This window comes from Trichechus manatus, unplaced genomic scaffold, assembly GCF_000243295.1.
Source record: "Trichechus manatus latirostris isolate Lorelei unplaced genomic scaffold, TriManLat1.0 scaffold00015, whole genome shotgun sequence".
Lineage (NCBI taxonomy): Eukaryota > Metazoa > Chordata > Mammalia > Sirenia > Trichechidae > Trichechus > Trichechus manatus.
The window spans coordinates 3,209,942-3,225,174 of NW_004443951.1; the positions used below are offsets into that span (position 1 = coordinate 3,209,942).

The 15,233-nt window shown below is 39.6% G+C and overlaps 1 protein-coding gene and 1 long non-coding RNA gene across 2 annotated transcripts in view; one reads left to right on the forward strand and one right to left on the reverse strand.

Moving 5' to 3' along the window:
• The window catches only part of PRPF38A (pre-mRNA processing factor 38A), a 26,491-nt gene extending 11,698 nt beyond the window's left edge, over positions 1 to 14,793 (reverse strand). The window contains exons 1-5 of the mRNA XM_004371729.2: positions 14,435 to 14,793; positions 12,614 to 12,773; positions 8,072 to 8,193; positions 6,496 to 6,581; positions 885 to 995 (exon numbers count right to left, since the gene is read on the reverse strand). Coding sequence (XP_004371786.1) covers positions 885 to 995; positions 6,496 to 6,581; positions 8,072 to 8,193; positions 12,614 to 12,773; positions 14,435 to 14,564 — 609 coding nt within the window. The 5' untranslated portion in view covers positions 14,565 to 14,793. The remainder of the gene's footprint in view (positions 1 to 884; positions 996 to 6,495; positions 6,582 to 8,071; positions 8,194 to 12,613; positions 12,774 to 14,434) is intronic.
• LOC111819661 (uncharacterized) lies at positions 2,286 to 5,091 on the forward strand. The gene is made up of 2 exons (XR_002823237.1): positions 2,286 to 3,226; positions 4,687 to 5,091. It is a non-coding gene; the product is annotated as an uncharacterized LOC111819661 (long non-coding RNA).
• Positions 14,794 to 15,233: the final 440 nt, after the last annotated feature.

Consider the following 15,233-nt stretch of genomic DNA (forward strand, 5'->3'; position numbering starts at 1 on the left):
AAAACAACATGTGTACTTCTGTTTCATGAGAAACTATTTGTTCTGTAAGCCTTCACCTGAAGTACAATAAAATAAATAATTAAAAAAATACTTAAAAAAAAAAAAACTGAATGTATCTAAAGATAGAATGCTAGTATTTTTCCATGTAAAACTGATACATGGCATTAAACAAAAACAGAAGTAAAAAGGAAAATTATTCAAATATATTCAAGGCTAACATTTCTTGTATTTCCTTCTCGTTTTTTATGCATATATTTTTATAATTTTAATCACAAATATGTTTTAGTTCCTGCTTTTTTAACTTAAGCATTTTCCACATTAGCATATAATTTTCACAGAAGTTTTAATGGCTGCCTAATAGTTTGTTGAGTTGCTATAATAATTTTCCTGACCTTTGACAGCTGGGCATCTGGGTTGTTTTCAATTTTTCAGCATTATGACAAACACTGAAAGAACATGACCATGCAGCAGGCATTTTATTTTTCTAAAGAAGGCTTATTCTTTACGGTACACAGTTAGGAAGAGTGCTTTTTGCCCCAAGTATTTTAATAGCTACTCTACATTAAGCAATTATAATGTGCCAATACTCTGCTAAGGGCTGTATGTATATCATCTCATTTAATACTCACAACAGTCCTAAGAGAAAGGTATCATTACGTTACAGAAGAAAACTGAGGTTAAGTAATTTGCAAAAGATTATACTGCCATAAAATGGCAGAGCTATGAATCCAGGTCTATTTGACTCTCAATACTCTTAATGACTAAATATTTTCATTTTGATTAAAGAAAGTTAAAAATTAAAGTCTGAAAACCAAAAATAAAAAAGTACCATTCCCAGCCCCATAACACTCCCCTGTCAACCCTTAAGCTCCCAGAAGGCTGACCTTTTCATCTTCCTCTTCCTCCTCTTCACTGGACTCCACGTCATCCATGTCCTCTTCTAGGGCACTAACCCGAGGCTCCAATTGTTCAGCTTCCTCTAGCACATAGCGTTTCTACAGAGAATGCAGTTAGTTAGGGCTTATTGCCATCTCCTCGAAGTCCTGAAGCCCCAACATTAGGTTTCTGGGACGGATGGAAAACTGTGGCACAAGAGCTGAGGCAATCTCATATCAACAAACAGTTCAAGTTTCCTAAGGATTTTAACATGCCTGGCATCTATACACTCTTTAAATTAAACTCCCCTCTAAACAGATGATACAAAGCTAAAGGGCACATTTTCATTTTCTACTGGCTCTTTTTCCTGTGATCTTATACTTTAAAGCCACTAGAATATCGATCAGTACAGGTGCAGCCTAGAAGAAAACTGTGGACTTTATACACACAGAAAATCCAAGGGCCAATAAGTTCGTGGCTGAGACTGTTGGTTGGTAGCTCCACCATAAGAGGCCCAGTCCAGAACCTACCCCAAGAAATCCATTGAGGCTCAGCCCAGTTTGAGGGCTGAAGAATGCCTTGGGTCCTACTGTAGAGTAGTGCCAACTCTCCACTAGACTTAGGATCCAGGAGCTGTCTGGATTATGTATTTTAGACTGGGCACAGGAAATAAACAATTCAACTCATCTCCTGCTTCCATTTTCTTCCTGGATGTGGCTAGCAGTACTTATTGAGTGACTAAAGACCTGAGAAGCAAAAGTGAGTTCAAAACTGCAAAAGTGGACTGGCTGGGTCATAAGATCCCTTACCATTTTCCTTTGCCAAAGACATAAAGAATGCTGGGTGGCCTAGATGGAAAGCCCTGTATCATTTGTATACTACTTAGCTCTTTCATCCCTCATCAAAATCCTATGACTGGGAGAAATGAGACAGAGAGGCCCCCTAGGGAAGTCAGATGGCAAAGGAAAAGGGCTCTCCAGGATCACCAGTTTGGGATCTGGAACTGTTATCAGACAGCGTGTCCAGAGTCCCTCATGCCCACCAGACTCAGAGGAGGCTGACATCAATGTGTTAACTTAGAATATTTGTGTTTAACAGAATGAGAATATATGCCAGAGCCAATGTCAGGGCACATCAGAAGCTAAACTGATGACCTGCAAGTTGCTTAATAAGAACAGAATTAGAACAAAAAGTAGTCTCATGGGTCACTTCATCCAGAACATATAGAGGCGGACACCAGAGCACACTTCTCAGTGATCTGAAAACATTTATCAGTCAGAGTCAGATTTCAATTTCTCTCACTTGGGCAAAAAACAAAAAAACCAAACCTGCTGCTGTCGAGTCAATTCTGACTCATGATGACCCCATCTGTTACAGAGTAGAACTGCTCTATAGGGTTTTCTTGGCTGCAATCTTTATAGAAGCTGACTGCCAGGCCTTTCTTCTGTGAAGGCACCGGGTAGGTTCGAACCACCAACCCCTAGGTTAGTAGTCAAGCCCTTGATAAACAGTAAAAAACTTTTTTTCTGTGGTCTTTCCTTCTAGAATCCACACAGACTACCCCACTTGCATTAGCAGGCTTGCTTAGAGTTGACTGGGCTTTAGAATTCTTAGCTACAACCTGATTACACATGGAAGTTTTCCATTTCTTACAGCATTTCTAAAGGTTATAAAAAATTAGCTAAAGATAATAATAAAACAGCTAATGTAACCCATAATGCGCTAGTTAGAGAACTCATTCTCTTCATTATATACACTACAGTTTAAAAAACAAAAGCACCAAACCTGTTGCCATCGAGTCAATTCCGACTCATAGCAACCCTATAGGACAAAGCAGAACTCTCCCATAGTTTCCAAGGAGTGCCTGGTGGATTCGAACTGCCGACCTCTTGGTTAGCAGCCTTAGCACTTAACCACTACACCACCAGCGTTTTCATACACTACAGTACCCACTATGAAACAAGAATCACACCACACTCATTTTCAAGATTTTTATTTTATAGGATTGTAACTGAGCCAGTGTGATGGAAGAGTTGGTTCATTGCATTTTAGCATGGGCACTCACCTATCAATTACTTTTATCCAACTGTTTTGCTGCCTCACGCAAATTCATCACGCCCACTCATCAGGTATCTGTAATCCATTCAATTCTCTAGTTTAAAATTTAAGTTTTTCTGATTCCTTTGGTCTTTAAATTATCACTTTTTGCTTTATAGCTAGCAAGAAAGCAAGCACCTAGCAGGTGGGATACAGCAAATTGCTTCGGCATTACTGAGCTGCAGTAGCGTCAACAAGGAAACGTGAAGTAGTAGATCCTCCCAGCTGGAGTTTCTGTGATTGCTTAAAACATGTAAGAATCTGCTTCCATTCCCCATTTATAACACTGCCTCTGAGACCTTTTAGTTAATGCTGGACATTTTAACATACACAGATACAGAATTAGAGGACAGTAGAGCTGGAAGAGCCAAAGGTCCTTAGTAGACATCTATTCCAGTGATTTTTTTGCAGTTTGAGGTATAATTAACATAAGATAAATAGTACATTTAAAAAGTATTCCAATTGATGAGTGTTGACATTTATTATAGACAACTATACACTGTCCCTAGGCAACCACCAATGTGTCTACATTTTCTAAAATGTTATATGAATGGAATTATACAGTACATACTGTATACTTATACTTTTTTTGTCTTCTTTCAACATAATTATTTTTCATCCATGTTGATGCATGTATCAATAGTTCCTTTATTTTTACTAATAAGTAGCATTCCACTGTATGGATACACCACAAGTTGTTTATCCGTTCACTTGTTGATGGACATTCCATTCTTTCCAATTTCTGACTATAAATATAGCAGTTAGGAACATTCATGTACAACAAATCTTTGTGTGGAGACGTGCTTTCATTACTCTTGAGTAAATAAATACCTAAGAGTGAAATGGCTAGGTTGTATGGTTAACTTCTTGAGAAATCACCACACTTTTCCAAAGTTATTATCATTTTAAATTGCCACCAGCAGTGTATTAGAGTTCAGTTCCTTCACAACTTCACCAACATTTGGTATGGCCAGTCCTTTTTGTTTCAGACATTCTAATAGGTACGTAGTGTATCATCATGATTTTAATTTGCATTTTCCTAATGATTAATGATGCTGAGTGGTTTCTGAATGTGCTTATTGGCCAGCTGTGTATCTTCTCTGGTAAAGTATGTCAGAGTCTTTTGCTCATTTTTCCATTGGGTTATCTTATTATTAAGCTACGAGTCCCTTCTAGATTCAAGGCCTTTATCAGATATGTTATGCAAATAGTCTTCCTCTCTGTGGCTTGCCTTTTTATTTTTTAACTGTCTTTTGAAAAATAAGTTTTTAATTTTTATAACGGCCAATTTATTAAAAGAAAAATCATGCTTTTTGTGTCCCATTATGAAGTTTTTGCCAAACCTAAGGTCACTAAGATTTTCTCCCATGTTTTCTTTTAGAAGTTTTATAGCTTTAGCTTTTATATTTAAGTCTATAATCTCCTCCAAGTTAATTTTTATATATGGTGTGAGCTAAGGGTAGAAATTTATTAGTGTGCGTTCGGCTATCCAATTCTATAGAAAAGATTATTCTTTCTCAATGGAATTGCCCTGACATCTCTGTAGAAAACCAACTGACCATATAAGTGTAGGTTTATCTCTGGTTCCTTTATTTTGTTTCATTGATATATTTGTCTGTCTTTACGCCAATACAACACTGTCTTGGTTACTATAGCTTTATAGTAAGTCTTGAAATCAGGTAGTGTTTGTCTTACTTTGTTCTTCTTTTTCAGCATTGTTCTGGACATCCTAGATACTCTGCATTTTCATATAAATTTTAGAATCATCTTGTCAAGCACTACAAAAGCCTACTGGGATTTTGATTGGGATTTGTACTGAATCTATAGATTAATTTGGGGAAAACTGCTATTTTAGCAATGTTAAGTTATCTGACTCATGAACATGGTATATCTCTCCATTTATTTAGGACTTTAAAATTTTTCTCAGTAATGCCATGTTTTGTAGTTTTAACTGTAGAGGTCTTGCGCATCTTTTGGCAAAATTTCCTTTATTATTTTATATTTTTGATGCTATTGTAAATAGTATTTTTAAATAAGATTTCAAGTTCTGATTGTTCATTACTACTTTGTAGAAATACAAGTGATTTTTATATACTGACCTTGTATCCCACAATTCTGCATAAACAGATGAACGGATAACAAATTGTGGTAAATTCATACAATGTAATACTATTCAGCAATAAAAATGAATAAACTATTGACAGATGCAAGAAAATGGATGAATAATTATGAGTGAAAAAAAGGAAGGCAAAAAAAGGGTAAATACTCTATAATTCCAAAATGCAAACTAATCTACTGTGACAGCACATCAGTGGTAGCTTCGGAGCAAGGAGGAGGGATGGGATAGTGGGATTACATAAAAGGAAAGAAGGAAACTTTTGGAGGTGATGCCTATGTTCACTGTCTCAATTGTGGTGTTGGTTTCATGGGTGTACACATATGTCAAAACTTATCAAACTGAACACTTTAAATATGGGTAGTTTACTGTCTGTCAATTATACCTCAATAAAACCATTAAACAACAAAAAGGCTTTGTTCAAATCAAATCTCACTGCTGTGGCCTGATATATAGAGAATATAACCTGGTTGGAATATGTGGGGCTGTCTCCTCTTGTTCCCTCAGAAGCCTTAACAGTCCCACAGGGCAGTTTAAAGACCACTGAGATAGTCTAATTTTATGTTGTTGTTGTAAGGTTCCAACTCATAGCAATCCCATGTACAACAGAACAAAATCCTGCCCAGTCCTGTGCTATCCTCACAATCGTTGCTATGTTTGAGCCTACTGTTGGAGCCACTGTGTCAATCCATCTCACTGAGGTCTTCCTCTTTTTTGCTGACCCTCTACCTCACTGAGCATTTTATAGGGGGAAAATGAAACCAGGTCCCACAACTAGTCAGCTGTATCACAATACAGAAACTTATTTCCCTATTCAGTGATCTCTCCATTATAGCTCAACCCCTTTCTCTTAAGGCTACCAACCATATCTGTTTTCCCTTTGTATTTTCCAACAGTAATTTTCAAATCCTACTCTGTAAAACCCATTACTGAAAGGTGCTTCACAGACCATCTTTTATCACTGGGGAAGGGAGGTGGGATGATAAAGGTAAGGTTTAAGGAGATAAGGGCTTAGAGTCTCCTACTCTCAGCCCTCCCACTAGATCAACTCTGCTTTTATCTGTTTTATATCCTGGATTTTTATATGAAGATCAATTGGAGAACTGCTCACAAAGTTTAAAAGCCATGACTCTAGCTACAATCTCCTTGATCTAACATCCTACAGAAGGCGGCTTTCTTGTGTTATTCACTCTCAAAGTCTTGCCCTTTAGACACTCCATCTGCTTTCCTTTCACTCCAATCACACATCTTCTCATAGTCAGGAAGACTACTTATTAAGAGTACCCATGAGATCCATGGCCTCAGTGTTTTAACTGGCTGTCTGTCTGTCTTGGAAGTAAGGGTAACTCTGATAAGAGACTTCTGGAAGTAAGGGTTAACTCTGATAAGAGACCTTTATCTCTTACCTGTAGTCGGGGCAGAATAATGTCACAGACTCTCTCACTATGCAGTAGCTCATCAATAAACTCATCCACATGCATCAGTTCAAACTCTGAAAGAAAAACATTAGCTCAAGCAACTTTGAAATAACAGATTTAGATAGCCAAGAGGTAAAGATGTGTAACACTCTGCATGCAAAATATCTAACAGGGTGCTTGGTATAGAAAGTGTGAATTCTCTGCTGCTTCCCCTTCCCCTGCACATTCACTAGTAAAGCTAATACAGTGTGGTAATTACACAGAAGTCACTACTGTCAAACCTGGGCTCAAACTACAGCCTTCTTGCCTTGTCATCACCACCTATCTTCATTCATTCAACCCACCTTCACTGAGGCCATGTTTGTGCTTGGCCTCTTCTGTGAGCTGGGGAAAAAGGGATGAATAAGCTTTCTAAGTAGCAGGAGAGATAAACAGTCCTGAATAATATACGAGTTATGTTCTTGAATAAATCATAGAATGCAAGTGCAATTTCTCATGTGAACTCACTATGTTTCTGAATGTAGAACATGTATCTTATATGGTACATGGAGTAACAGCTTCGCAGAGTTTCCATAGTAAATATTACCTTGGTTTGGTGGTTCTCAACCAGGGGCAATTTTGCCCCCCAGTAGTTGTGCTACTGGCATCTGGTGGGTAGAGGCCCATGATGCTGCTAAACATCCTACAATGCACAGGACAGCTCCTTAAAACAAAGAATTATCTGGCCCAAAATATTAATAGGTTGCGAAACCTTGTCTTAGCTTGACATAATATAGTCATAAATTAGTAAGTAGCTCCCTGAGGGTCATGACCATTTCGTTGACTATGTTATCTCCAGTATATAGCATAGTACCTGGCAATTCACTGGCACTTAATATGTATTTATTCAATGAATGAAGTGATAAGTTAATAAAAGTATAATACCAAATTCTTAACCTTCTAATGTTCAATGATGCACATAGAGGGGAAAGGCATACCTTTTGTTAGGACACTAAGTGATGAGGAGAGAAAAGGTTTTGATTGCATTTCCCTCAATCCCACTTCACCACAGAAAGTATCTCTGTAAAAAGTACGGAGCTGCTCCTCTTGGATACACTTACTACTTTTCAGTGGGACTGCCGCATAAGTATGACTAAACTTAGTCTATATACTGCAAAGTGAAATATGGAAAGCTGACTTTGTCTGGGAGGGTTGGGGAAGGCTTTTATAGAGAAGGTAATTCTGGAGCTAGATCCAGTGGGATGAGCAGTAATTTGCAGAGCATGAACAAAGGCATGAAAGGAACAAGACAAGTTCAAGAAGAGTGAGATTAGTGTAGAAGGAGCTCATGATGCAAGTCAGGGAATAACAAGATGCAGTGAGAAAAGCAGGCAGATGGGGAAGACAGGGTAAGGCCAACAGAACATTAACAGTCACCTAGAGTACTCCCCGTGAGGGAGATGGAGGACCTGAAGACAGTAACAATGTGAACGAAGAGGTGCACTCACAGCGAGACCATGTGAGGGTAGAGATGAAATAAAAACTGCTCAGGGATGAGGGTCTATACACTCGGCACCGTACTTACCCCCATTTCGGTTTTGGCTCTTGATTTTCCGATAGTCATTGTACAAAGGCTCCAAGTACTTGTAGCAATCAATTGCAGTGCCTGTCAGCCTCATGTAAAGTGCCCCCAACATGCGGACATACCTGAAAGATACATGACAGTGAAACAACGGACTATCCTGAGAAGCTCCTGAGTTTTACCACTGGCTTTTCTTATGACAGCAGTGGATTAACAAGTTCTTTCTCCTCTTTGGAAGGCAGCATGGGGTGGTAGAAAGACAGCTAAAATATGAAGACCAAGGTTCAAGTTCCCACTCTATCACTTACCAACTGTGGGAACTTGCTAAATTTTCAGAGTTTATTATATCATCTGTACAACTGGTGTAACACATATTTACCTCACAGGATTATTGTAAGAATCTAATCAGATCTTGAATGTAACAACAGAAGGTGTAAGATTAAATAACAATATAAAAACTAGTATACATAGACATGAATATATAAATTGTTGCCAGGCAGCAGAATGCTGGTTCTGGAAAAAAGTGATCTGGGTTCAAATTCTAATTTTATTACTTACTAACTATGTGACACTTGACAAGTTTCTTGCTCTCTCAATTCCTGTAAAACAGAGATGACAGTACCTAATTTACTGGCTTGGGGTGAGTACTAAATGAGAAATGTGCGTAAAGTGTCAAGCGTAGCATATAACACATAGTAAGTGCCTAATAAAAGTTAGCTATTTTGTAGCTATAATATTCTCTAAGAGTCTTTTTCCATTTCTTCTATATCCAACTACCTACTCAAATCTCCACTTTGAAGGCATCTGTAACTCGACAGTTTGAAAACTCCTAATTTCCCTGCTCTAGTGTTCCTCATTATAGTATACAGCGGCATTATCTACGCTCAAGCTGATAAAATCGTAGTCATCCTTTAGTCCTTTCTTCCCTTTATATCCTACATGCAATCTATCAGCAAGCCTTGCCAGCCCTACCTTCAAAATATACCACAATCTGGCCACTTGTCATCACCTTCACTGCTACCATCCTCGTTCCAGCCACCATTAACTTCTGTCTGGATTACACTGGCCTCCTAACTGGTTTCCCTGCTTTGATTCTTGCACGCTTCTCCAACCCCACCCAGTCTTGTCTCCATACAACAACCAGAGAGATTCCTCTACAGTGTAAGTCATATCACATCATTTCCCTAATATCAACAGTCCAATGGCTTCCCATCACACTTAGAATAAATCCAAAGACTGTACCACAGCCACAAGGTCCTAATGATGTCGCCCTGCCTCCCTCGTCTGAAGCTCCCTGCACTCCAGTCATGCTAGCTGGCTGTTCCCCGATATGCCAAACTCATCACTATTCCCAGCCTTTGCACCTGTTGTTCTCTCTGCTTGAGACATTCTTCTCCCAGATGTGGAATGACTGGCTCCCTCACATGCAGGTTTCTGCTCAAAAGTCATTTTCTGACCATCTTACAAATAATCTAACACAAAATGACTAAGTACATGGTTATTCATTATAGCAAAAGATTGGAAACAATGTAAGTATTCATTATGGTACATCTGTAATTGTGAAGCAGTATAGTACAGTGGCTAAGAACACTTGACTCTGGAGTCAAACTGCCTGGATTCAAATCCTACCTCTGCCCCAGTCTCCTCTTCTGTAAAATGGGGACAATAGTAGCACTATGAGAGACAGTTTAGCATAATGATTAAGAGCATGGACTCTACAGCCAGACTGTCCAGATTCATATCCTAGCTCTGGAACTTAACCAGCTACGTGACCCTGGGGAAGTTATTTAATGGCTCTGTGCCTCAGTGTCATTGTTTTATCTTTAACATAGAAAGGATAAAAGTACCTACTTCATATAATTATTGTCAAGATTAAATAATCTATCATACCTAAAGTGCTTCAAACAGTGCCTGGGATATAACAAGTATTAGCTCTTACTATGCTGTCCCTATAATAGAATATTATACATGCATTAAAAAGAATGAGAAAGACTATGAGTACTGATATGGAAGAATCTCCAAGATCTACTATTAAACAACAAAAGGAATACAGAAGAGTATATAACATGCTATAATCTGTGTACAAAAATGGAAAAATAAAACATAGCTATCTCTTTGCTTATATATGCATGAACCTTCTGGGAGGTAACATAAGAAACTGATAATACTGGCTTCCTCAACAGAAGAAAACTGGATGGCCTGAGGACAGTGAAAAAGGAGACATTTCAATGAATGTATTTTTATACTTTGGAATTCTAAATCATATGAACATACCATGTATTCAAAGAGTAAATTAGTTTTTTGTTTGTCTGTTTTTGCTACAAGAAATCTCATCCTTCTTCTGAAGTTTTAACTATACTTACATTCTATTCATTCCCAAATCCAGACCTTTTCCTGAAAATTTCCAGCTGGATGTTGTACAAATTGCTGAAATTGAACACATTTAAAACAACTAATTTCCTAGGCTAGACCTGCTTTTCTTCTATTTTTTACCCTTAGGTGTCAGGTAGGGTTTTAGAAAGATCATCCTAGCTCTGAAAGGAATGAGACTAGAATCAGAGAGACCACTACATGGCTACAAGGTGAGCAATGATAAAGCCTGAATCGAGAAATGGAAGGGGAGGAGAGGACACATTCAAAAGACAGCTATAATCATCTTAACTACCTACGAGGTGGGTGGGAGGGAGCAGTGAATTATGTTAAAAAAGCACTGAAAACAAATATGCCAAAATATTGATAGTGGTTGCTTCTGTGAGGTAAGATTATAGATTTTTTCCTCCCTACTTTTTAACTTTTCTGTACTTTGTGAATTTTCAACAATGCATATCTTTATTTTATAATCAGCAGAAAAGATATATTTAGGGGATGGAATTTACAGAAATTAGTGATTGTATACAAAGGAATGAAGGATGACTCCTAAGTTTCTGGCTTGCTAGAGGGTGCTGTCCTGTTACTGAGAGGAGGAACATGGCTAGAGGAACACTTTCTTTTCCCCAAGTTCCTTGAGGATAACCATCTAACATTCTGCTCTCCATCTTTGGTGGGTGCCACCATCATCTATCTAATTATCTAATTATCCAAGTGAGAAATGTAGTAATCACCTTTGGTGCCTTCCTCACCCTTCCACATCGAATCAATCATCAAATTCTGTTCTTCCACTTTTACATCTTCCAAGCGTCACATATCATCATCTCCTCTGGCTGCCTTGATCCAGAACTTCATTAACTGTAGCTGGCTGACTACACTAGCCTCCTCTTGGCTGTTCCTGTCTGGCCATTCTCTGGTTTACTGTTCACACTGCTGCCAGAGCCAACTATCTGAAAACACAACAATAATTCCTTCTATTTAAAATCTTTTCATAACTTGCTGTAGTTCCAGATAAAGGCCAAACCATTAGCTTTATATAAAAAGTCACTCATAACCTGGCCTATGCCTCAATCTCTCTATTCTTGACTTTGCTACTATCCCAAGTGCCCACTGACTTAATTAAAATACTCAGGACTACTTGTACTTGACATACATGGTATACTTCTTCACGCCTCTCTGCCTCCATCTTTTTCCCTCTACACTGCTTCCTCCAAAACTCAGTTTAAGGATCACTTTCTTTCTCTGAGAATCCCAAACCCCAGACTGAATTAGATGCTCCCTTCTCCCCATCCCTTCTTTCATAGCATATTGTATACACTTATAAAAACACTTAACACACTGTATTCCACTTGTTTTTTAAATGGGAAGCAGAATAATACAGCAAAGAACACAAACTCTGAAGCCAGCTTTGCCACTTACTAGCTGTCTGACTTTAGGTACATTACTTAAGCTCTCTGTGCCTCAGTTTCCTCATCTGTAAAATGGGGATAATATTTATTTACAGGGCTGTTGTGAGAACTAAATGAATTATATGTTGTGAGGGTTAAAGCCCTTAGAGCATGGCATATAATAAGCTATTATGTCTGTCTCCTACAGTAGTCTATAAGCTCAAGGATGAAAAATAATTACAGCAACTGACATTTTTTGGGTGTTTATACTGTAACAGGCACTGTGTTGACTGGTTTACACGCATTATCTTCTTTAATATCAATCTTAGGAGTAGGTATTATTATCCTGATTTTACTGAAAAAGAAAATAAAGCTTAGAAAATTAAGCAATTTCTCCAAGGTCATAGTTAATAAGAGACAGAGCCTAACTATGGTGTAGACAGACCTGTCTGACACCAAAGTTTTCCCTCTTATCTACCGCACTATGTTGTTTTCTTCACCTTTGAAAGTCCAGGGCCTACCAACACATTAGGCACTCACTCCTGCTTAATATACGTTCAGTGAATTAGTAAAGAAATCCTTTCTTTGTGGAAAAGTTACCAAGATTAAGAAAGTAAAGGAGAACATCAGTTCAGTCAGAACAGGCAAAACACAAATTCAAGGACTCAAAAGCAAAACCCTGGAGTGGAGGCCTCTGTGGAAATGAGAGACACTATGTACATTCTCTTAACCAAAGTCCAGGCTGTCCAAAACCGATGCTCTTGTATTAGCTAGTCAACGATGCACTCACTTGAAGTCTTCATTTTTGATAAACTCTACAATGATATCCTTCTCAGGCTGAATTTGCAGCATCTTCAAGGTCAAACACAGAAAAGGAGTTGGCTTTATGTTGCCGCCATAAACGCCACCCACAAACCTTAACTCCATGGCTTTATCAACTACAAGTTCAGCTAAAAAAAAGAAAAAGAAAAACAGAACAAATAAAGTGCCATCTCAGATAATTTAGGGTTAAGCTTTTCCCGGTTTGAAGTGGAGAGAAGTTAGTTCATGGGTTGGTGCTCCAGAACACTCACCAACAGTTTAATATTAGGAGAGCAAGTGCGTATTAATAACAGTAACAATAACACAGCGGTCCTATAGGGCAGCAGAACTGCCCTATAAGGTTTCCAAGGAGTGGCTGGTGGATTTGAACTGCTGAACTTTTTGGTTACAGCCGTATCTCTTAACCACTGTGCCACCAGAGCTCCATGACAATAACGGTAGCACCTAATATAATTGAGGGCTTACAGTGTGCCAGGTACTTAGCTAAGCATTTCATATTATCTCATTTAATCTTCACAACAAGCCATAAGGTAAGTTCTAGCATTGTTCCCTATTTTGAGATAAGGAAACTGAGGCCTAAGAAAGGTTAAGTAACTTGCTCCAGGTCCACAACCAGAAAGTTGCAGGGCCTGGATTTAAATCCAAGCAGTTTTACTTCAGAGTCCAAGCTCATCACCATCATGCTAGGGAAAGAAATCACTCGATTAAAAGTTAAAAAAAAAACAAAACTCCTCCATAGCTACATAGCCTTGAAGAAACTTCTTCTCATCTACAGAATGGCGATAATAACCTTTCAACATTGTTGTCAAAACTCAAACACTAGCTGTGTGAACTTAGGCAAGTCATTTTCTCTCACTTTGAGCCTGTCAGCTCCACTGTATTGTAGTGAGGATCGAATGAGATAATATACATAAAATGCTAAATACCTGACACAGTTCAGCTCCTAACAAAACGTCTGAGAAGCATAACCACCACTCCTTTTCCCAACAGAGCCCTGGTGGCGCAGTGGTTAAAAGTGTTCGGCTGCTAAATGAAATGTCCGGCGGTTTAAACCCACCAGCCGTTCCACCGGAGAAAGATGGGGCAGTCGGCCTCCGTAAAAATTAAAGGCTTGGAAACCCTATGAGGCAGTTCTACTCTGTCCTAGGATCGCTACAGCATTGGTTCCCCCCACCCCCAACACTAGGTTAGGGTCTCTTGTACATTTTTAGTGCGTTCTGCTGCCTCTTTCAACTACTCATCATACTTTCTTTTTTCATACTTTCTGCCTTGCTAAGCGATAAACTCATTAACAGCAGTCACTGTGTCTGTCTTGTATATCCCTGTACCTGTATCTCTAGTACTCAGCACAGTGCCTAGCTATAAACTGTAACGTATAATGTTTAATGAATTAATAGCTATAGAATTTATGCTAAAGGAACTTGCTGTCTGATTTCTTAAGGAAGATCGCATCAATGCTAAAAATAAATAAATAAAACTCCGCTGCCGTCCAGTCGATTCCGACTCACAGCAACACTACAGGCTAGAGTAGAACGGCCCCCCATTGGGTTTCCTAGGCTGAAATCTTTACGGAGCAGATAGCCAGGTCTTTTCTCCCGCTGAGCAGCTGATGAGTTCTTCTCGCTTAATCATTGCTCCACCGGGGCTCCTTTTCATGACTGACACACTCCTCTCCAATCCTACCCACCGACACTGAGCCAGTCCTGCTCCCAGGGGCCAATCCTATTCAGTGCCCAGTCAGTAGAGGTGGGTCACAAGCCGCTGAGGGGGTCCTCGCGCTCCCGCTCACCTGTAAGTCCAAAGCATTCCTCTTTCCAGTACTTGGACTCATAGATGCGCGTCCGAATGATCTTCTCCACTAGATATTGAGGGTTGGTGCCGTGGATGCTGTGTGCATCCTTCACCGTACGGTTCGCCATCTTAGAAAGCCTACAGCTATATTTCCGTCGGGTCCTTTAATGCGTCACATCCAGGTTAAAAAAAAACAAACAAAGCAAAACACAACAACAACCCGATGGGGATGGAAAAATGTGCACCGTCTCACTAAATCGCTGAGGCGACCATTTTGAAGCCGGAAACACTGAAGTGGAAGGAACTAACTTCCGCAAACGGAAACACCGCCCGATTCAATGATGGCCGCTGCACGTTGGCCGACGTACGTCATGCGTCCCCGCTAGGTGGGCGGGACGGGCTAGCTGGTTGGTGACGTAACATGGAGACCGCCTGGGGGCGGGACTACGTCGTTTGGCGCGAAATTTTCTTTTCTCCATCTTCTTATTTCCGTCCTTAGGGAAGCATTGGCTTTTCCTCTGGCGTGCTGCTCGGCCTTGATCCTCGTGGCTGTAAGAGGAGGTGTCCAGCTGGGACAAGTTAGAGTTGCTGCAGCACCAGGAGCTCCTGAAGCGGAGGCAGTGGGAAGCGGAGGGCTTGCGCCCAGCCCGAGGAAGCTTCGGTCGCCCGGTGAGTCTGCGGGCTGGAGGCAGACCTGAGCCCTTAGAACTGAGGATGTTCACCATAGACTCACATATTCACTGATTCATTCAGCAGACATTTACTAAGCGCCTGTTAAGTGCCAGGCGCTTTTCTAA